Genomic DNA, 23,841 nt, shown 5'->3' with positions numbered 1-23,841 from the left:
CCAAGTGGAACGGAGTCGTTTGGAACGTTAAGAAATATTAACGAATGGCAAAACGGAAAAAATAAAAGAGGTTATGTTATAGTTTGTTAGTTATTGACTTTTTAAGTGGAGTGCTTAACTGATTAAAATAAAATCAAAATATCTATTAAAATATTCAGTGGTGCGTCACAAGAACGCTTCAAAAGTACTTCCCATACAGCTTCAAATAATGAGTTAGATTCTCATGGTTGCAATCTGCGTTGCTTGAGATTTGAAAATTCCGATGGTTCTTTCGACGTTCACTTCGACCCAACTCTTGACATGAGTTACATTCTCGCCGCGGGCCTCAACGATTGTAGGCTGCTCCCTGACCTATTGGTATTGTTTCGTTATGTTGTATTTACCGAATAAGCAGATTGGATACCGCGTAAAAAACAACACCCTATGATATCTGTATGAATTTGGATAAAATGTTTTGTACTGCTTTGACCGTAAAAGCAGTACGTTCTCCAGCAGCGAAGATGAAGTTATAACGATGTTTATTTGCGATTGAGAAGAAACGAAAACGCTATAGGAGACATCCTTACACTGAAATAAATTTTAACCATGGCGTAGTTGTGGCATCTAAAGAATTATCTCATGATGATTTATCTATGTACAGAATGACCTCTACCCAAACTTTCCCGATAAGGCATCAACGTGAATAATCAGGTAGTGTATAATTATGAAGACACGGGTGTTCTTCAATCTCTAGCACTAATTTTAACATTTCATAGAAAAAAAGCGAAAAAATGTTGAATATTCCGCAACTACTCACTTGTGTGATGCAGAGCCTCGACTGATCTTGCATACCGAGGACAAATCGTATCGAAAATGAATCCTACCGACCAATCCGAATGTATTTATTTGATATAATGGCGTCGGTATGCATGCGGTTCAGATCGGTACAAAAACAGCTTTAATGGAATGCATCCTATGTTTTATTGAAAAAAAAGAGGCATGACAGATGACTTGAAGCCTTACGTAATGGAAATAAGTCAGATTTGGAATGTGTAAGTGATAAAGCATGAATTTTTAGATCCATAATAACTTAGTTTGTATAAATTTTAGGTTGAGTCACTGTCGAAATTGATAATTATTTGATGGTAATAAATCGAATTACCTACTGTATTTAGACAACTTCTTCATTTTACTTACAGATGAAGATTTTATAATAGATATTTATCTAATTATCAATTGTGACACTTTAAGTCACTACTTTACATTAGGAAATGTCATATATTTCATAATCTTCATGTATTAGTTTTGAAAAGTAGTTATATGAAAACTGTTTCAAAAAATAATTTATTAATTACTGTAAAAACCGACAATTAACTCATTATTTTAATTCAATAGTATTTTAAGACTTATTGAGAACAACATTATTAAAGACACACTTATTTAAAGTAAGTTCATTTTCGGGTGACTTCTTGTCTAATGTTAATTTAATTTGAAGCTGTAATATCTACATATATGTCAGGGGCTCAGCCCAGACAGATCCCTCGGCTACACTGTTGAATTTCCATCCTCCCTGTTGTCCGCTCCTGAGTATGCCAAGAGAGATGCTGGCGAGCTTCTGAAATAATGTCCTGTATACTTAACATTAGGTAGACCCAGGTACTGAGCAATCTTTACTGGTAATTTTCCAATAGTATTTACACCCACGGGTTGTAAGCCACATTTTCCATTACATCACTTTACAGCAAGAGGTCTAATATTTCTTTACTTTTTGAAGAGGTCAACAAGATTAACAAACGTATTTTGCTTTCTGAAGTTATAATTTTATAAAAGGGCCTTCGTGAAATACGTCTCCCTCTCGTAAGAATCCCTATTCTCTATCATCATGTCAATGTCGAGGCTATCCAGCTCCTTGATAATATTGGGTTAGAAAGAAGATTTAAGAACATCAAGCTCTTTGAGTCAGTTTAGTGAAGCTTGTGGGTGCACGTTAAACTTTAGTGCAATCTATTCTACAGAACCTAAGGAACCCCGATGAGTATACCTTAGTTTTAAATTTCAAACTTCATTAGATTAAGTTGGAAAAGAAGTTGCTCATTGGTCACTCTTGACCAGACTGTAATTTCTCAAATGCCTTTATAAACATTTAATTTTAAAAAAGCCTGTTCCGAAAAAATTTGTCTCCATTACCAATCAGTTTAACTGGGACTCAAGTTATGACTTTATTTTTTGAGTTTTGAATATTTTTCATATTAATATATTATTATTGTTGATTTGCACATAGTACCCACCTTCTTTCTTCATTATTTTATTATAAATGTTCACAGGAAGAAATAAAATTAAAATTTATAAATAATTTTTTATTGATATTACATAACTTGCAGAAAATATTGTAGCACTTCATTTACTATCTTCAGCATCCTAAATAAGGCAGCTTACTCTTTTTGTTTTATACCTACATAATTATTTAAACTACTACATAAATAATAAAATGTTTATTATTAGAATTGAACAACGTTTAAACGCCCAATACTAATTATTAGATGGAAAACCGGCAATTCATTGATATTAAATTCCTATTAATTTCAATTTAACATCAAAGATTTTATGTAAGCAATAAATTCAGTAACAAATATGAAAACACACCAAGAAATTAAGTTTACAGACATCCCTAATTTCATGATCAATTATACATGGATTTTCACTGGGATTCAATTAAATTCTTTTTCCAAAGTAATATCTAGGGGTTACAAAATGTCTTGTTAGATTCACAATACAATTATAAAAATTATTTTAATTCACTCAGTAATATTCTATTTTTATTATTACATAATTAGTTATTGATTATATAGAGTATGAAAAGTGTTAAATGCCAAAAATTTACAAATTTATAGCTTGCTCCATTTAAAAATTCTAGAAATGGTAAGTAAACTTGGTGGAAACAATAATTCAAAAAAAATTCTTTATGATCAAAAAGCACATAGTATATTCGTAAAGTAAGTTCCGTTTACAATTTGCTCCGCAGCAGGTTTTTTGAGCTCGCTCTTGGATGTGTATACATCTTACTTGAACACTTGTTTAATTTCGTTCAGTTAATTAAATATCCCGCTTATTATAAAATTCGGTGATTCGTTTTCGAAATCTCGCATTCAGTTAAAAAAAATTGAAATTCATCAACAAATCTGAAAGGTCTAGAATGAGATTCAGTGCTGAGAAATTTGATTCTTCAACTGAATGAATTGCGTGATAAAGTGCGCGAAAAACGCATTGGACTTTCAAACTTCCTGCATGATGTTAATGAAAAAATGAAAAAAAAAATTTTTAACACAGCTGATGGGTAGTGAATATTTTAAATACAAAAAGTTATAAGAGATGAAACAGGCAGCACTCTATAGAGTATAAAAACGCTAAAATGATTCTAGTGGATTAGTATTTATCAAAAAAATTTATCAAATCGTCATTTGACATCAACTCAATAATACATGACGAATTGGTAAATTAGCTAAGGCGGTTTCACAAAAACTTGGAGCTCCCTTCAAGGCCAAAAAGCTTTAGACTCCGCAACAGCTTCCCATTCTCTACAAGACACAGATTCGTCTATCTTTGGAGTATTGGAGCTCGGTCCCCAAGCATACCTTGAAGATGCTCAATCCAATACAGAAGACATCAATTCGACTTACAGGCAACCCAGAGTTGACCAGAAACTTGGACAGCTTAGAGCAAAAAAGAAAGGTCGCTGACCTGACTTGTTTTTACCGATACGCCCACGGCAGATGCTCTATCGAGGTGTCTTACATAATCTCATCCAGAACAGTATATGCGAGATATACTCGACAGGCAGACGTGGCTCATTAACACAGAGTTCGCCTGCAGACGCTGAGAACGTCAGTTTATCGGTACTCCTTTCTTTGGAGAAGTACAAGCCTGTGAATCAGCTACCAAGGCACGTCTTTTCCGAACACTACAATCGACAGAAGTTCAAGATAAATACCCACAGATATCTCCACACGGTAGGCACCACTTGAACTACTTGAGTGTAATAGGGTTTACCCTCTTATGCTTGTTTTTGCATAAAAAAAACTGAATGAATCCAAAAAGTGCACTAAAAATTGTGAACCTTAAACAAATGAGGATTAATGGAATGGAGTTAAATTAAACCAATGTCCTTGCAGAGTTGTGGTATAAGTAATTGCCGGTTTTCTCTATGATTTAATCACTTGATATAATCATGCAATTTACTTCTTTCATTCTAAATTTATTGTTCATTAAATAACTTCTTAATTAATTATAAACAATCCATTTGTTATTATACACATACAGGATGATCCAAAATGCTCTTTTTCAAAAAATGTAAAATCTATTATAATCTTTGAGATAAAAAACATTTTAAATTTATCATATAACACAATATTTATCAAATTATTGTACCTGGTGTTTACAGTAAACTGTTCACACATATTATCCTAATACGGGGATGGTCAGAAAAATCTACACGTGAAAACTCGCACTGACAGTAGTCAGTGCCAGTAACAAACTTTTGTCCAGATTGTATTATTCGTGGTACATGACCAACAATATCCATAATCGATTATAGTAAGCGCACCATCACCTACATAGACATGTAAATGTAGTGAATTCGTTTCGGACTAGTTTGCTAGTTCAACTGAAAAGGATGTATGTATGTATATTATTGTACTTGATATAACGAAAACTTATTCTAGTGTACAAAAGCTTTGAGATACGAGTCATACTTTTTATAGAGACCAAAAAGAATAACTTCTCCATCTGCTATTTACAATACATAAAAGGAAAACCTCTTCCCTTGAACTAAGCACTTCCATATGGCAAATTGAACAAAATATGTTTGCGACGTCGTGCAAAATACGGGTCTGCGCTTTGTTGATCAATGCAAATATAATAAGAATGACATTTAAAGCATTTTGAAACTTCTTCATCATCAACTTAGAGTACATAGCAATATTAATTTGATTTATCGGCACTATATAGTAGTCAGTAGCTTTAAATTTCGATAAATAATTTAAAAATCATTTTAATTATACAAAAAACCGAGACAGATACAGAGCTTTTTCTTACTCATTACTAAAGAAAAATTTATAAACAATATTTCTCTTTTTACGAACAATTATTACATAGCGGTGTGAAATTTTTTACATGAAACCTAAAATTTGGAAATATAGAAAAATAGTCAATATTTAAATAACTAAGTCCAAAAATTTTTTTAATGGAATGTTTCAGACAGAATGTTTTCAATATCACTTTTGTTTAATAATTTCAGTATAAATTTAACATCGAAATACTGAGAAAAGATATTAAAACAGAAAGAGGATGTAAATATGTCTCGGTTTCTCACAAAATTAAATAATTCATATTCCAGACTAACTAATTAAAATAAAATTAATAAAATACACAGATTATAGTCCTTCAAATATTATTACTATATTAGAAGCAGTTTTAAAAATTTAAACGAACAAGATAAATTACAAATCAAATTAATTTTTTTCAAATATTGTAAATTAAAAACTAAACTGACATGATTGGAAATATATCAATAGAAAAAATACCAACAGATTTAACAATGCAGCAACAATAAACAAAGGAAAAATATTAGTCTAGTGGAAATTAAAATTATTTTCAAAATTCTAGATGCATCCTAGATGAATCCTCAGTTTAGTGTATGCTATTAGATTCTTAATGAATTCCGTTATTCACTAAATAACTTGCCAAAAACACAAACATTCCTTCTACTTATTAAAGTGGATAATTCCATCAACAAGTAAAATTTGATCCACTACTAAATACACGCATTTTACAGATGTTTCCATGCTTGACATTTCAATAGCTAATGCCTATGTGCTTTACAAATGTGCTAATGTTGATAATAAATTGTTGCGAAAATATTGTAACTTGTGTCCAAGGACAAGAGATGAAAGGTGAAGACATTTTGCCAAAAATGTCAAGCAACTGTTTGTAAAAACCATTCAACTGAAAAACAATGTATGTCGGGATTGCGACAAAAAGTAAATGTACAATGAAAACGTCGTGTCAAAATTTTTATTTATTTATTAATAAGTATTTTTTTGTTACAGAATGAAGTAACGAAATCATACTGTTACAGTATCAAATTGGATGGCATCTTGGATATTCTGTTATTTTGTTTTTGGATTATTATTAATCACTACATTTTTCAAGTCAAACTTGCAATGGTGGTTACTGTCAAAGTTTATTTTTAAATTGAAGACTTATGTTCAATTTTTTTCTTGTAAACTGCTATTTTAAATACTGTTTAAACAAAGATATATAAAAATAATACAACAATTTTTTAATATTTGTTTAAAATTATTGTTTTAAAATGAGGTGTTGAGTGCTAATCTGGACGCGTACTGCACAACTTTATGTGAATGAGATTCGCTTGAATTAGTGAGGAATAAATTATCCATATATGATACGTTATAAAAGAAGATATATGGTGAAATGGTTATCACAAACAATTAAAATCATGAAATTCATAGAAAATAAAATGTACAGGATAAATCTGGAATCGTTCATTTTTATTTGCTTAACAAAATAAAAATGAAAAATTACATCAAATTTTGTATGTATGAGTTACCCAACTTCATTTTCAATATCTTTCCAATAAAATGAAGAAGAATCAAAATTCCTAACTGTCTTTACTAGAACAAAAATTTTCTGATTTAAATGTGGATGTTCTTTAGAGCTCTGTTAAATTCTGTGGGACTATGGATATAGTAATTATTAATTGAATTCTCACTTGAGACATTTTAAACTTTTTGTACTGCTCAGATTTAAATTATTAGTATGGCTTAATCGAATTATTTCTATGCTATGTTAAATTTGCAAAAATTCAAGGCAAAATATATTTGTACAACACATAATTCATTACAGGGACACAAAGACATTTGGACCTAACCTGTATCAAAAAGCATATTTATAAATACACATTTTGTTTTTTTTTATTTCTCACAGACACATAGAACCCGCATTCAACTTTTAAAAAATCACCAAAAATTTCTATAAAATTTCTTTCATTTTATCACTCGCCTCCTGTAACTGTAACCTCTTTTATTATGGCACCATCTTGTAAAGGATCATCTAAGGAGGCACTAGGTGAGCTGTCTAATACCTCGGCACATTCTTTCACCACTTCAACAGTGTCTGTAGTTTTTTCTTCTGATTTATTCACAAGATTTTCATCTGGGTGGTCTTGTTCTTCTTCTTCGGGAATTACAGGTTGACTAATGTCGTCATCACAAAGCGTATCGTTTATTTTAATATCCTACAACATCAAAATGAATAATAATAATTGAAACTGTTAAACTTTTTGTTCTAGTAGTAATCTCTTTCTTTTAAAATATTTTGAAAAGTAATTAGAGAATTTTTAAATAGAATGCCTCCCAAGTCAACCCAAAAGAAATTAGCGACTGAATACATACATACAATTTGTGTCGTTTAATATTAATATTTACCTGAGCTCTAAGAGATACAGCACCATCAGTTGTTCCTCCATCTTCACCACACGGCCTTAATACCAGGTACAAGAGTAAATCAGACAATGAAATAATTCCTAATACTTTGTCTTCATCATCTACGACAACTAACCTATGAACCTGAAAACATAAAAAAAATGTTAATTTTAACCATTGTTATTATACAAGGGGATCCACGAATATGTTCATTCATTTCTAGAATAGTACATTGTGAATTAGGGATAGAGGAATAGAAGATATAGTTAATTTCATGACATCGTCTGCCCCATAGTTTTGAATAGTAAAATGTATGTTTACGTTCAAGTTTAAATAAATTGGATATGGTGATAGGTAATAAAATATAGTCAGACAACTTTTTTCTATAAAAAAAGCTTATGAAAACAATTTCTTCAATTATTAAGCATTGGTATAAATAGGATTCATCTTTCAAAATTATTCTATATCTATAGGAAATGGGATAGGTATCACGAAATTAATCACTTCCAAAATATCAATTTCATAATCAAAACCGTTTGGTAAGTAATAGGGTTAAAAGGGATTTCCAGTTTACAACTTCAAAAGTTGTATATACACAGTTTAAGAAAACGAAAAGAGTGCATCTGACATTGGGACGTACTTTCAAAATATATGTACATAATTCTAGATCAACCTATATTTAGAAAAGTAAACATATGGATTGGTAAAAATTCATTATTTTATCATAATTCTCAGTGGAAAACGAATGGCCTAACACTACTATTACTCCAATTCGCCAATGATATAGTACTGATTTCCAAATCCGAAAGATTACAATATAATCTTGATGTATATCAAAATAAACTGGGGAAAATTGATATATAAATATAAAGAAGTAGAACCATTTTAAAAAGCAAGAACTAGTTACAATTATTTAAGATAAAAAAAATTGATAAAGTAATAAAGCTGCAAGTTTCTATAACACTCTGAGATTGAGTCATATTATATGGTGACGACTCTCGTTTCCTAATGTAAAACGCCTACCAAATTAATATAACTTCTGCCGTGGTACCAACATGATCCTAATTTCGCAATTTTTCAGGATATCTGAGAGTAATGATATTAGCGTAAAATGTCATTATCAAAGGACAAAGAATTTTTAGCATTTGGTAACCTAATCTATCTTTGCAAAAATCACTCTATGCTATGCTATTGGGTGTACCCTTTTTGAAGAAAAAAGAGACAAACAAATAGAGGATTCGGTGTCTTTAAGGAGTTGGATTTGCATCGGGAAAGATAGCCTAAGCAAAACTAGTTTGTCCTGAAATCGTGTTTAGTCGGTAATATTATATATACATTTGTTGGCATCCGTCACTTCTAAATGTCTTCCATTATTTATGTTAAATGATTCTAGAACCTTACCTCAGCTTTAACAATCTTTTCCATAATGGCATAAAGTGTTTCATCTAATTTACATTTATATACACCCTCGAACCACTCGTTTCTGTGTTCATTGGCTTTTTTCAATGATACATCTAAATCGTTGTAAGTTTTTTCGGCCGCCAAATTCTACAAAAAAAATAGATGTATACTATATAGAATATAAGTATTACAAATAGTACTCGTTACAACATAACTAATACTTTAAATAAAATTTCACAAAAATATATTTATTTAACTCTTTTCAAGTTGGATGTATATGATTGAAGTTGACTCTATTATTTACATTTAGAAATATTCGGAATAAATGGTTATAGAAGCATTATTGATATATTCAAGTGCGAAAAAATGAGAGTGCTGAAAAAAATCCAAATGTTTAGTTCAATATCTCTATATTACGCAGCATATCCTTCAATAAAACTACTTCTCTTTGTCAATTTTTGGACAATTTCCAATAAGAAAAAACAATTTTCGACCAATATAAATGTTTAAATACCAATTAAATGTAAAAATAAAAATACATAAATTTGAATTATAAGTTCCAATAATTTTAAAACCGAGGAGACTTAAAATCAAGAACATTTAGAAGCATTAATATACATATAACATATAAATAATCAAGCATTAAACAGAATGAACTTGAAAAATCGAATTAATATTAACCAAAATAAAACAAATTTCCATTTAGTAAAATTTAAAAAGACAATTTCTAAACAAACTGATTTCATAAAGGTTAGAAATTTAAAATAATTAAGCTGCTTTTTTGCGAAATAAACTTATTAAAGTCAATAAAACCTGGAAAATTCAATTTTTAATGAAAAAAATTCAGAAAAGCCAATTTTTTACAAATTAAACTTTAAGGAACCGAGTTTTGACCACAACAGACAATTTTATTAAAAACCACAAATTAAACTTAGAATACCCAATTATTGAAGGAAGAAAATTGGTATGAGCCATATTTTGACCAAATTTTAGTTAGTAAATCCAATTTATGATCAAACTAAACTCAATACTGTAAAAGTCAACATTGAACGAATAGGAAAGTCAATTATTGACCAAATTAACCTTTTGAAAGCGAATCTTTCAACAAAATGGATTTGGAATAACCAATTTGTGATTAAATCAAACACAGATTGGCAAATTTTTGAAATAACAAAATTTAAAGAAACTAATTTGTGACATATTAATTCTTAGAAAGGTTAATCTCTCTTAACAAACTTATAAAAGTCAGTTGTTGACCAAATTAAACCATTACTAGAGCTACCGAAATGAGTTCAGTAATTAGTATAATTTACAAATATGACAGTATCAACTTCATATAAAAAACATAATTAAAATAAAAAAAATTAATCAATAGATTCGGGAACAATTAAACAAAACCACTTAAAAAATTTTGTAGCAAAAAAATACAACAATGGTTATGTTACCATAACAATTAACTCATAGTAAACAAATTATCTTTAATGTAAATCTTATTATTCATTACTGTGATTAAAATGTACATAAATATGAATGTTCTCGTTTTAAGGATTGAAATAATATGAACACTTACAATAACATCAAACTTTGCATAAATATCTACAAGTCTTCCTTCATTATCTATCACAGGCAACGCCGAAACCCTCCTCTCGACGAACTTTTTTAAAGCTAGAATTATTGTAGTTTCTTCGGACGCCATTTCTATATTGTCATAACTACCAATTCGAACTTCTCTCAAAGTTTTAAGCATGTAACTTGGTTTTGGTAATTCGTTAATCTAAAAAATAATTTCCAATTATAATTATTTTACTTCGTAAATAAAAAATAATTTTAGTTTTATTATATAAATCTACTAGACCTCACTTGACGAGATCAACTAACTAATAATTAATAAATTGAAGTAAATTATAAAATTGTGAATACTAATTGATTTTTGTAAGGCTGCAAATATGATAGATCAATGTAATCAGCTCTTCGGTGAGAAACCAACAACGTAATCAAACATATAATGTGTTTTAACTACATTATAGAATTAATAAAAAACATTTTTAGAATACTCTATAGGCAAAGGTGGAATGAGAAAAAATTTTTATTACCTTGATGTAATAGTTACAGAAAGTTGCGTTTAGGTTCAAATATTAATAGATCAAAATTTTGTTTCATTTACTTCATGTATAGAGAGTTCGCCGGATGCCCAAATGTTAGAAGAAAAATTAAAAATTCAATTCCGTGTAAATGTTGCTAATAACAAATATCATAGTAATACTGGATGTATTAAACGACACTGAAAAGTGGTAGCTGCGGTTAATAATTTAGTGTGCTCACCTCTCCCTTAATAACAACAAATATTCATCTTATTTATCGCTTATCTACAGAAATGTGCAACTTTTCCCCTAACTGAATACGAGCCAGTTGAAACAGAAGTTGAGTTACCTCCTTTAGCTTTTAAAGATCTAAGTACTGATCAAAGATACCTGTTAGAAATATATCACGCAGTTGACAATGGCAAATGTCCAACTGATTTGGCTAACAGATCTCCTGGGAAACTAAATCATGCTCGCTGGCTGACATTTGTGAACCGTATAACTTAAATTTGATTCCACTTAATTCTGATGAACCATAATTCTCTTTTTTTTTATTTAAGAATTCGATAATTATTTTAAAACTATATAAGATGCTGCGTAATTTTTTTGTTAAGTAGTCCACATGAGTTTTCCATCGGAAAGTACGATCTAACATTATTTCCAAATATCTAATTTAATTAGCTGGTTTTATTATTAAACAATTTTGTATTGTTATATCAAATTTGAAAGAGCTGTTTCGAGGTAGCCGAATGGTAGATAAAATGTTTTTTGAAATCCACCAACAATAATCTATGTTCAACCAAGTATTAATTTCTACAAAATCCCTTTCAATTTCAAATTGTACCAGTTTGTCTCCTTATATAAAACCACAGTATTTACAGCAAAGTTGATGATTTGACCCATTTTTTTCGATAAAAATATATTATTCATGTAAATAGTGATTAACAAAGGGCACAAGACAGTTCCTTGAGGCACTCCACATGTGATTTCTTTTGTTACACTTATTGTGTTTTTTATTTTGACCTGTTGTTTTATATTTTCCAGTTAACTTTGAAAAAAACTATATGCTAGACCTAATTCCTAGATTCTCTAAGGTTTCTAGTAGAATGGAATTTTTATCCACATCGATAAAATATTTATTCAATATATTGGACATTCGCTCAATGTCATGAATTATTTGGTTATTGTCTTTGATACTTTGAATCTCCTTTATTTCTATTTTTAATACCAATTATATCGTGAAAGTATACGCACCAGTTTGGTTCAGTATAAAGGAAAGCAATTTATACTCCGATGGTGCACAAAATCTTTGGAAGCTGATTAAGTATTTTGCGCAACCAGAAAGCATTCTTTTGGACATGGTAACAGATTAGGGAAAAAAATGGCATTACAAGAAATTCAGGTTAAGTGTTAGAACTTTCCACATGCCGTCAATTAACCAGCAAGTGTGCATACAAAGGTGACCTATTGGCAAAGCTTAACGGTAACTGAATCATCAGCTTTTCGGTATATTACAGAAGCAGATCTTCAAGAAGCAATCCAAGTAAAAAGTAAGTTGGATATCCCTAATTTTCTTATCATACACAGGCAGTGGAACAAAGCTTTGAGGCTTCTTCGTTGGTAAGTGGACCTAGCAGAAACTTCATAAAAGCAAAGCTGAAATCAGTAAATTTGAAAGGTCTTTTGAGATATCACAGGTTTTGACATAAGTTGGGTGGTAGGTCTAGGACGTGGAGGAGTTCAATAAGCATACACCTACACGTGGTGAGTCTTCGTAGGTTTAACATGTGAAATAATGATTTTTGTGAATTTTATTCTTGCGGGCCTTGTGGATATTAATATTTCTTTTCGACTATGATTTTGCTAAGTAGTAATATCTATAATCTCGAACTTTTTCGCTATTAGAAGAAAAAAAATATGAAAACATGTTTAATGAAGCCTAAAAGAAAATGTCCCTTTTTTCTCTAAAATTTGACTTTTGATAGGCTCGGCGGACCCTCGAGACATGATTTTATTTTAAATTGCTAAAATTCCTGCGATCGACAACACAACACTGCAACTTTTGTAACTATTAAAAATCTGGGTCACAAAAAAATTTTTTGTAGCGTTTTTACTAATGATACACGGTCAGTCATATATTCAAGTAATGTAATACGATTCTATCGATTTTAAGTTAAACAGTTTTCTGAAAATAATGAATTAATACGACATAATAAAAGTAAATTCACTCTAAATAATGAAGAACGAGAAATTCCCTCTGGCACTGACCTTAAGGAAAATTAATGTTCAGCACACGATCACGCAGATGACTCACTGCGTATATGGTACAGTAACACTCTTAAATGAATTGTTTTGCAATGAGTAATAATCTTTGAATGAGAAACTACAGACTGGGTAACTGGTTACCAACCAGTCGAGAACGCGTTGGTAACCGGTTTGAAGAAACTCGACCCATTGATTTGGTGGCAACTTGAATCACACACCTCTCAAGGGTTTCAATGGTCGACAATACAAGTTTTCCACTTCAACAGATTAGTAATTCGTTGGAGTAAAATTAATGAATTCATTTTAGTTATTAATTTTTGTTTCTGGAACTTCATTCGTGATACTAGTCGAGTAGTGCAAGCAATGTCTGCCGTGTAGAGATGCCTGGGTATATTGATATTGAAGTTCTGTAGATTGTAGTGTTCGGGAAAGACGTGCCAGTAAAACAAAGAATAACAATTTATATTCGAATCAAAATTATCAAAGTTAGTTATATATATCCGGATTGAAAATAATTAACCAAAACTTTGCAATATCATCCGGTTTGTGGAAAGGTTCATTCGTATAGAACATGCAGTTAAGTATACTAGTAATTTTTCTATTGGTATTTAGTTAGGATCAGAACTTCTTGGGACCATGTGCTACATTTTTATGTAGTTATAATGACTTTTAAGTATATTTCTCTTAACTTTTGTTGGAAGTTGTTGTAGGAATACCAGCACAGACTGCACCTTGCATCTAACTGTTAAAATTTTCCGGAAGCTGGATGGTAGAGGAACACCGAGGTCGAGAGAGATTTGTAAATAATGGGAGTGAAAAACTGGGAAACAAATTGCTATAAATAGACAGAAATACAGAAGACTGATACTGAGCATTCCCTGAATAAGGCTAGGAGAGCTCGACAGAGCAGGCAAATTCCAAATAATAGTCACAAAGCAGTGGTAATATCAAGAGATTTTTGAAAATATGTAAAAGTAATAGTAGATTTGCTATTTTTTATCCTTGACATTAATACGAGAGAAATAGAAAATTTTAATTATACTTACATACAAAAATAGAAACCTAAGTATTCGTTTATGTGTGAGAATGTACAGTACATTTCCCGTATCGGGATCTATGACAGGCAACCTGTGAATTCTATTGTGTATTAGGGTTTTAATGGCATCATAAAGTGAGGCATCGGGACCTGGAATAATATTATTTAGTAAGTAAACTTCAATATTTCCAAATTTTCATCGTACCTATGTTAATAAGAGGCTTCTTATCTTTCAATACTCTTCGCCATGTATCTAATTTGTGCTCTTCCAATTCCTCCATAGCCACGTCGGGTGATTTGTAATACATCCTAAGAATTTTTATAAAATCCGTGATAGTTAACATACCGACAAATTCTTGTTTTGTACTATCCCATAACGGCGCTGCCCTAACACCTAAAATAAAACAAATAAAAAATTCTTTCCTTTATACATTGTGTAATTTCTTTAGAGTTAAAAATACAGCGTATTTTGCGACAAAATTCAGAAAGTGATTGCTTGTAACAAAATTAATATGGGTTTTTCCTATAGAATCAAAACAGCCCTTTAGATGCAAATTGGAACTACAAAGGTTGAAGACGAGTTGAAAGGACAAGTAGCTAGAGCAAAAAAGATTGCGGGATGTATTCAGAACGTAATAAGACGGAAAAAACACCTAAGACAAGAAACGAAGGCACCAATTTACATGATGATGATGACCACGACCAGAATCATCAAAAACGAAACAATTCTTGACCACAGAAATGAAAATTAACGAAACAACTCTTGGAGACCAAAGAAATGATAACTCTCGGATGGATCTCGGGAAAAACACTATTAGACCGTGAAAGAAATGAAATGATCACATGGTTATGTGACGTAGATAAATTAACGAATGGGTATCACAGCGATTAAAACCAATGAAACCACATATAAGTCGAATGTCAGACGATAGAGTGGTAAAAATAACAAGGGATAAATCTCCAATTGGAGCACGGAGTAGAAGTCGACCGTGACGTGACAATCTAGAGCCGGGATGAGGAATTATATCGAAAAAGAAATAGGCGTTAGACCTATCATGGAAGAAGAGCAAGAAGAAGAAGGACTTATTAAGGAATTTCAGGATTCAGATTTTACATTTGTGGACCTAATTCCAAGGACTGTTCGTCTTAATGGCGTCACCTTCTTCACTCTTTCAGAACTAGATTTAGAAATATTCTCAAGAGAGTTAGTCGAAGACTATATTTCTGTTATAGTCATTTTTTTACATGATTCAATTTTAATTGTTATCCAGATGTCGACATGTCAAAACCCTCAATTAATCACAAATATATTGATATACGAGTACACTTCAACTAATTAAAATGTTAAGTGAGATGGTAGTTATTTTAAAAAATAATTATTCGAAATAGGTCCCCAGTCTTGTACATTTGATAATGAATTGAAATGTTGCTTTAATCAATATAACTTTAGTATTTTATTACGTCATTTAGAAATTTAATTACTTACCATTATATACAAGGGCAAAGAAGGCCTTTTTGACTAACAATTGCGTATCGAAGACGACCAATTTAGCAGATGTTGGTATGAGGTCATAACACTTGTGGAATTTGAAAAATTTAACGAAAATTTGGGATTCATCTTCTTCTGAAAATAACCAAATAAAATCATAGATGTTTATTTTTTTCAAAATAAGTAAAATGTAGACAGCCTTGACCCAAGAGTGGATTGTAGTAATGGATGATTCTATTTACTTAGTGGATTGTATTTTATGTTTATTGTTGAGATATTATGATTGATTAATTATATGAGTAAAATTTAACGAATGCGATAACTTCACTTTATTTTACTCGGTGTCATTATAAAAAAAAACCTTTTCACGCAATTATTAGATCAACAATACAGTATAAACAAAAACATTCAGTCCCGTTAAACGTAGACTTTGCTATCGAAAACATACACCATAGGCGGATATAAAAATATACACTTTAACAAATTCCTCTTATATATTGTCAAGTTAAGGTCGAAACGGTGTCTTAGAAACCAAAAATAAAAGTGTTTATGATTATAGTTTAGTCCCAGATAGCCACGTGAGACGGAAGATCGTACTGTGATTTTAACTTTTTGGATGAAGACTTCTTTTTGTATACGAATTGTATACGGAAATTAAAAAACTAACGGTTGATATTAATGACAAGTCTTAATAGTCGAAGCAAAAGTAACATACCATTGTCGACGAATTACGTATCGTGGACTTCAACTTGAAAAAATACGCAACCACCAGAAGCTTAGGCGATATAAAACGTTCATGACGGCCTCGAAAAACCACTGCTGAAGATAAACGAGATAGTAACTCAGATCAATGAATCTAGGGATCTCCTTTGAGAACTTCTATAGTGAAAAGGAGAATAAGAGGAGCTGGCCTTTTGGAATGGTGGCAGTGAAGAATCATCTTTTAAGACATCAAGATAAGAAGAGGTTGCAGTGGACCAAAGAACATAAAAAGTATACGCATAAAGAATGGGAGAGTTTTATTCAGTGATCAGTCAAAATTTGGGAATTTTGGGTCTTAAAGAATAGTATTTGTGCGCAAGTCGAATGTAAAACATATGTTAGATCCTTGAGTACTCACGTCTATACAAGACGGCGGAGGTTCGATGATGGTTTGGGAATGTTTTGGAGGAAAGGCGACTCAAGACATGTTAAAAATTGAAGGAATTCTGAAGAAATACGGTTATAACAATATTAACGGAACATGTAGTACGTTCTGATAGCACATGATTAGCAAAAAAATTATCTTCCAGGATGACAACGATCCCAAGCATTTCTCGAAGCTGTGCAGAGAGTATTTGGAAAATTGGCAAGAAAGCATATACTGAAAATAATGATTTTGCCATGAAAGCCAATCCGATTCAGTTGATGTGATACAAATTGGACAGGGACAGAAAGCAGTGCCCTGAAAAATGAATGGAACCAAATAGACGACGATTATCTGTCAAAATTGTTATAAAAAATACCAATATTGTGCACCGAAATAGTAATGTTTGCTATGTTTCTACAGAAACTATAAAACGGGCAAAAACTTTTTGCTGAACTCAACAATTGAATTTAAGTTTTCCAATTGATACTTAATACATTCAAATTTATAATTTTTGTTATAGAAGCAGCTATGAATCATTTATGTAAAAATGATTTGACAAATCTTTTTATATTATATATTATTTCCTTTCAGAGTTTTTTCCATGTTGCAGTGTTGCACTGAACTGGTTTTAAATATGAATTAAAAATACGTTTCATTGCTAAAGATTCAGTTCTAAAATTAGAATCTGATGATTTATTGAAGTTTAAGTTTCTAGAAACATCTTGTAATACATTGGGAATTTTTTATTTACATATTTATTTACATTATTTGATATTTCTTCAATCAATTGCGTAGGCGTTTGCAAGTTTATATTTTATAAACATGAACACAAATTAATATTAATAGATATTGAACGAAAACATAAAATAAATTCGATTCTAGATATTATACTTCTGATATCACAAAAGAGTTGAGAACCTATGATGGGTTTGTCTGCCCTTTTGTACCGCAATCCATTGCGGGGAAACTTTTTTTTCTTGCATGAATCCAGGCATTCCCACTTAGGTATATAATTGGAGCTTAGAGCTCTAATGGTTACTTAATTATCTGACTAGATGATGATCTCCTGTTTGCAATAATTCCTTTTTAGATTGAAATAAACATATTTTTCGATTGCATGTATTTCTGCTTGAAAAAGCTGTTTCGCTCTAGGCCGGTAAACATCTATCCCAGTTCTTTCTGCTGTTATAGAGCCATCCTATCGAAAACTATTTAAAAACAAAGTGTAAATAAAGTAAGACACGTTATGATGTTAGAAATTTAACCTATAAACAGGAAATTTTTCAACATTGAGCTTTCCTCTTTGAATGAATCTTACAATATTTATAAATTTCTTCCCTTATTATTGACATACTGCTTCGTGGCACTCAACCAAAGTATGTAGATATCATACGCGTATCTCTGTAGCTAATTTCAAGTGCTTTAGTTATTGTTGTGTAAATTGAATCTTAAAATTTATTGAAAAAACTAATGCAATGCAAAGTTATTTAGTCTCTGTAACATATTAATAAAAATTTCTATCGCACTGTTTTTAATACTTATGTGATGATGTCTTCCAAATCGATTCAATAAGTTCCAGTACGTTCTATCCGAATTGTTAGTGTCATTTTTCGATTTCCTTCTGCGAGGAGTATAGTGAATAACTGAAAAATAAATGCACCTTGAAACGGAATTTCCTCTTTACCGCAACTTTTAATGAGTAACAAGCAAAAAAAATCAATTTGTTTATATGTCAAGTATGAATATCTATTCATTAAAAATAGTATGGCTATTAAATAACGCAACTGGCACTGCGAAATTTTTTTTTAAGACCGGTATCTTAAAGTCATTTTACATAGATTATTGTTGATAAGAAAGTCTTTGTCAAACTTGAATGACAAGTAACGTTTTTGTGAGAAAACAACAGATTATACTTTCGCATGAAAAAAAATACAAGCCTAACTATAGCTAACTGTCTACCAAGAAGACTACTTCAGTTTTATTTCCGTCAGATAAAAGTCTACCGAAGTTCTTATAGACACATAATTTATCTAGAAGAAACATGGTTTGACAGTCAAGATGTAGTAAATTTCGGTTGGGTTGACAAAAGTAAAAATTACTGTTTGAATGGGCCATGTTCTAAAAGGAAACACATTATAATGTGCAGATGATTATCACAAGAGCTCAGTTCACGTCTGGTACCCTGTTTAAACCAAACTTCCTTACAAATAGGTACATTTTACTCGTCTATTCGCGTTTTATAATTTAATAATCAGTTGTAGCAAGTTAACGAGGTGTGAAAATGATTTTTTTCTAAGTTTCTAAGTAGGACTACAATTAAGTGCATCTGTCTAAATAACGGCGAATAATGCCGTCCAATTAATAATGATTTGATTGCTTTTTAACGAATACTTTCTCGCATAAGATGTATATATTTTTAAAAGTATTTATACAAATATTAAATTTAAAAAATGAGATATCTACGCTTAAGGTAAATCAAACAAAATTGTCGGCAAGGGTTTTTATGTAAGTTTTTATAATCTGCAATTGATATTAGAAGAAATATACCAGCCACAACTTGTCACAGATGTACAGTGCCAAATTTCAACTAAGCGAAGTGAATAGGGTGGTCAATTTTTAATATATGAATACTTTGATTTTTGTCAGCAAATTTTTATTTTGTAAATACAAAGTTTTTTTTAGAAAAATTGAATAATTTACCATTTTTTCTTGTTACCGAAATATATATAAACATGTACGTTACGTTGATTTAGTTCTGCCATCGGTAGACCGCCTTTGATTTTTTAAAAGTGGAGTCGACCACGGATCCCAAAATTTTGGCCACCCCTGGACTAGAGCTATATGAGAATCTTTCAATACAACCATTAGTAGAATCATATAGAAAAAAACGTGTAAAAAGACGATTCCTTATAGATCTTACATGAAATATAGAAGTTCCTTCACTGGAAGAATCCTTGATGAACTTGAAGATACTGAGTTCTACGCTAGCCAATTAACTTATAGAACACTTTTTGATTTTGATTGCTGATTTAAATACAAAAACAGTTCCAACCGACTTGTTCGTTTTAATTAGATTAAGCCTTGGAAAACATAACATATAAGAAATAGCTTGAGGCAAGATCCGGCAACTGAACTTGGCTACAAAATACACAAAACACGTGCACAGTGTAAACATTTATGACTTTATAGTTGTTTCAACCAATTGAAAGATACAATGAAAGTTAACATTTGAAGGCTTCAGATATAGTGATTTGTAACCACTAGCGAGAGTCACTGAATTCGTAATAGAAGGTTTCGCGGTAACAGTTCTCAGTATCTGGCGTTTAGAGCATCGTAACACTAGTCTAGTTATTAGATAGCCATATTCGTAAAAGACTGCGAAATTTAAAAGAAGAAAACAATAAAGAAAATTAAGTAAATTTTTCAAAATACCAACTTTTCTAATAGTAATAATGTTGTCAATAATAATAAACGTTTAATATTGTAAAATCTATAGAATAAACACGTACCTTTCTGTATTTTTTCCATTATAACACTATTGCCTTCCGATAAAGGAAGTCTATTGCATTGTTTCGAGACGTCAAAGTTTATACTGAATTAGAAATTGAGATACACTCATTGTAAATTCCCGTTCTTTCAGTAAGGTAACATTAAATAATTACCTTGACTATTCAAGAATTGATTTGCGTATATTTTTCCTTATTTACCTACTAGCTATCTTTTTATAAACGTGATGGGAATTTTCGATGTTCGTTCATTCGACCGCACATTTAATTACACTGAAAGTCGTGTCGGTTTTTATGTTATTTTCAATTAGTTTCACATCAACTGCATTACAAGAATAAACAATGTTCAATAACCGTGTTAAACATGCCGCTGGAGAGGTTTGATAACATTTATTTCCGCTATTCTTATCGAATCTCAGTTTATCGCTAATTATATTTAGTTCGATTCTGCCGATTGCAAAATATATGAAAATGCATTTATTTACTTTTAAAAATTTTATTTCATTATTTCTATTATTACCGATGAGACATACAGTGTGATTCATTTAGATTGGAAGCACATATGTGTAATATGAAGTTACCTAGGGCGATTCAAACATGATTATTATCAAAAATATACAGTTTCTATAAGTAATTTTCGCACTGAATCGTCTACGTCATCGTCGGTATTGCATTTTTCACCTCCGAGGACTTCTTTCAGTGATCCAAGCATGTAGTAGTCCCAGGATGATAAGCTCGAACTATAGGGGGAATGTCCTAGTATCCCCTACTCTAGTTCTGATCGTATCGAGTGTGAGAGTGTTGGAATGCTCCTACGTTTCGAGCGATAAGTGGTTTTCACGTGTATTTTCAGGTTAGAGTAGCATACAGCATTTATGGAACGTTGTGTGCGCAGAAAGTCAACGTACAGCACTCCCTGTTGTCCCAGAATACAGTATACATGACTTCTTTTTCCTCCACTCTTCATATGTCACTTTGCTTTCAGAAGTGTAATTGTATACCCATGTTTCGTCTGAGGTGAAGATTCGCATTAAAAAACAGCCCCCTTCCACTACGTATTGCGTCCCCAACTGCATGAATTTGTGCTCAAAGTTCAACAGTTTGCGAACCCATTGCGCCGCTATTTTCCGATATTGAAGGTATTCGTGTACGAGAGATTGTATACTACCAACACTCGGCCAAAATTTTTCCAACATTCATTGTACGGTGCTTCAAAATGAGGTGTTTGTTCTACACAGTAGATTTTATGCTGGTTCGCCAGGGCCGGATAAAGCTAGGGGTTTGGGTGGGCTATAGCCCCGGGCCCCAGGTCCAAGAGGGCCCCATCATTTGGAAATCATTCTGTACTTTTTGATGTGTTGATACCACAAATCCAACGTATTGATATTATTTTGTGAATTTTTCCGGGTTTTCGAATTCCTTAAGGGGGCCCCGTCATTATTTTAGCCCCGGGCCTTATAAATCTTAATCCGGCCCTGTGGTTCACGGTCAACTATTATGTGGCTCATTTTGGAAGGTTTCGTGGTTATCTTAGAACACTTTGAGACTTAAATACAGCAGAACTACTAGGTCACTACCGAATTTATTTCATAAATAACGAAGAATTTCCATGTTTTTAATACTTTCCTACACCAAAAATGTATGACAATACGTTGAGCAACGGCGGTCGGTACTTGACGTTTACTACCACTAGTCCGGACAAATTAGACCAAAAAATAAGAGTGAAGCTACATAAATTCCCATCAAGCTAAAAATTAGTAAAATTAGTTAAAATATAACTGAAAATAAAAAAAGGGTTTTTCGCGATTATCACCAAAACCATAAGTTTTTTCATGAAAATACCTTTGACGAAAATTGTAGATCATAAAATTTTCTACAAAAAGCGTATTTATACTTTTTTCCCTACGAGCCACCGTTTCTGAAATATAACGATTCAAAATGTTGTAAAAGTTATAATGTTTCAGATTTACTGTCGTATTTAATGGCTATAATGATTGCACGAGAAATACCAAAGTTGCAGAACATCGGCGAACTTTAGAGCATCTTCGTCAATTGATAATTTATTTGATGAACTTACTACCAACCAGTCAACAGAAATTTCTTATAAAACACACAAGTTTCGGTTTATTTCAATGTTGTAAAAAAAGTTAACTGCTGAAAATATATTGGTGAAACCGTTAAATACGACAACTTATCAACTTTTTCATTCATTATAACTCAGAAACAGTGGCTCGTAAGAAAAAAAGTATTAATACGTTTTTTGTAGATAATTTCATTATCTACAATTTTCGTATAGAGTATTTTTATGATAACAATCACCGTTTGGCTGAAAATTGCAAAAAACCCATCTTTTTGACCTTTGAGCTTGAATAAAATTTTTTCCATACACGGAAATGATGGGAAACATTCAAAGTCTATGTTCAATTGTATTTTCAACAATTTTACTGATTTTCAGCTTGATGGGAATTTATATAACTTCGAATGTCTAAATTGACCCAGCTAACACGTAATCAGGTTGCGACCTTTTAAACATCTACAACGTTTATCTCAATCATATTTCAGCCGTCCACGAACTTACCGATTTTAAGCTTTTTTTTTTTGTTAATTTAAACCAATAAATAGCTGTTACGCCAAAATAACATTTATCGATAACAACATTTAGTTCAACTTAAAGAACGAAAATTTACCAAGCTAACAGTAACGAAAAAACACCTTGTATGGTCATGGAAATTATATTTCATTTTATATTGATTAAAAAAGAGTAGACGATCGCTGTTCAAAGTGTATAGACTTAAGATGTTGAAAAATAAAAATGATTATGTATAAAAAAATGTTGTTAGTTAGTTGGGTTACTTTTCAGACGACTCTCGTAATCTGCGAAATATCACGAGAACGAAGCTCGAATGGTTTATTGATTATTAGATCGAATTAGAAATGAAAGATAATCGATTATTTCGTTACAATTATATATTGAATGATTTCAAAATCCAATTTTTCCGATAATTTTTAAACTGGAAGCTGTTCCAAAGTCATCCATTGTAATTTAAAACGTTTTCCGTCTTTTTTGAGAAACTACAACAGGTCGCAATACACTTGTTGGGCCCAGTGATTAAACTACGTCGCGCCAAGAATATCAATTCGCAATTTCTACTTGCTGATTTCATCATGGATATAACAATTAAAATATCTTTAATTAAATATCATGACAATAACTTACTTAATGGAAATGCAAATATTTCAATACATTTATTTAGCGAAACTCGGATATATTAATGATTCCAATAAAACATTTGACACTTACCCTTTTCGAGAACTTCAGCTAGCCAATCCTTATAACATTGAGAAATATGTTCGAATTCTTTTATTTCGTCAATCTTGTACACTTCCTCATCTTCTTGAGGTAGAAGAATAGAAAATTGTCCGGAATAGACATGAAGACGTATTGTCCTCGACATG

General features: G+C 31.3%; 1 protein-coding gene across 6 annotated transcripts in view; it reads right to left on the bottom strand.

Annotated features, from left to right (window-relative positions):
- Nucleotides 1-2,321: 2,321 nt before the first annotated feature.
- Nucleotides 2,322-23,841, bottom strand: part of LOC130441914 (uncharacterized) — a 125,674-nt gene continuing 104,154 nt past the window's right edge. For all 6 annotated transcript variants that reach the window (XM_056775788.1, XM_056775792.1, XM_056775787.1 and 3 more), the window contains exons 12-18: nucleotides 15,748-15,885; nucleotides 14,467-14,655; nucleotides 14,272-14,411; nucleotides 10,450-10,653; nucleotides 8,880-9,026; nucleotides 7,482-7,622; nucleotides 2,322-7,291 (exon numbers count right to left, since the gene is read on the bottom strand). In XM_056775788.1, the coding sequence (XP_056631766.1) occupies nucleotides 7,049-7,291; nucleotides 7,482-7,622; nucleotides 8,880-9,026; nucleotides 10,450-10,653; nucleotides 14,272-14,411; nucleotides 14,467-14,655; nucleotides 15,748-15,885 (1,202 nt within the window). In that variant the 3' untranslated portion in view covers nucleotides 2,322-7,048. The remainder of the gene's footprint in view (nucleotides 7,292-7,481; nucleotides 7,623-8,879; nucleotides 9,027-10,449; nucleotides 10,654-14,271; nucleotides 14,412-14,466; nucleotides 14,656-15,747; nucleotides 15,886-23,841) is intronic.

This window comes from Diorhabda sublineata, chromosome 3 (genome assembly GCF_026230105.1).
Source record: "Diorhabda sublineata isolate icDioSubl1.1 chromosome 3, icDioSubl1.1, whole genome shotgun sequence".
NCBI classification, from domain to species: domain Eukaryota; kingdom Metazoa; phylum Arthropoda; class Insecta; order Coleoptera; family Chrysomelidae; genus Diorhabda; species Diorhabda sublineata.
This window is presented reverse-complemented; position numbering and strand designations above follow the sequence as displayed.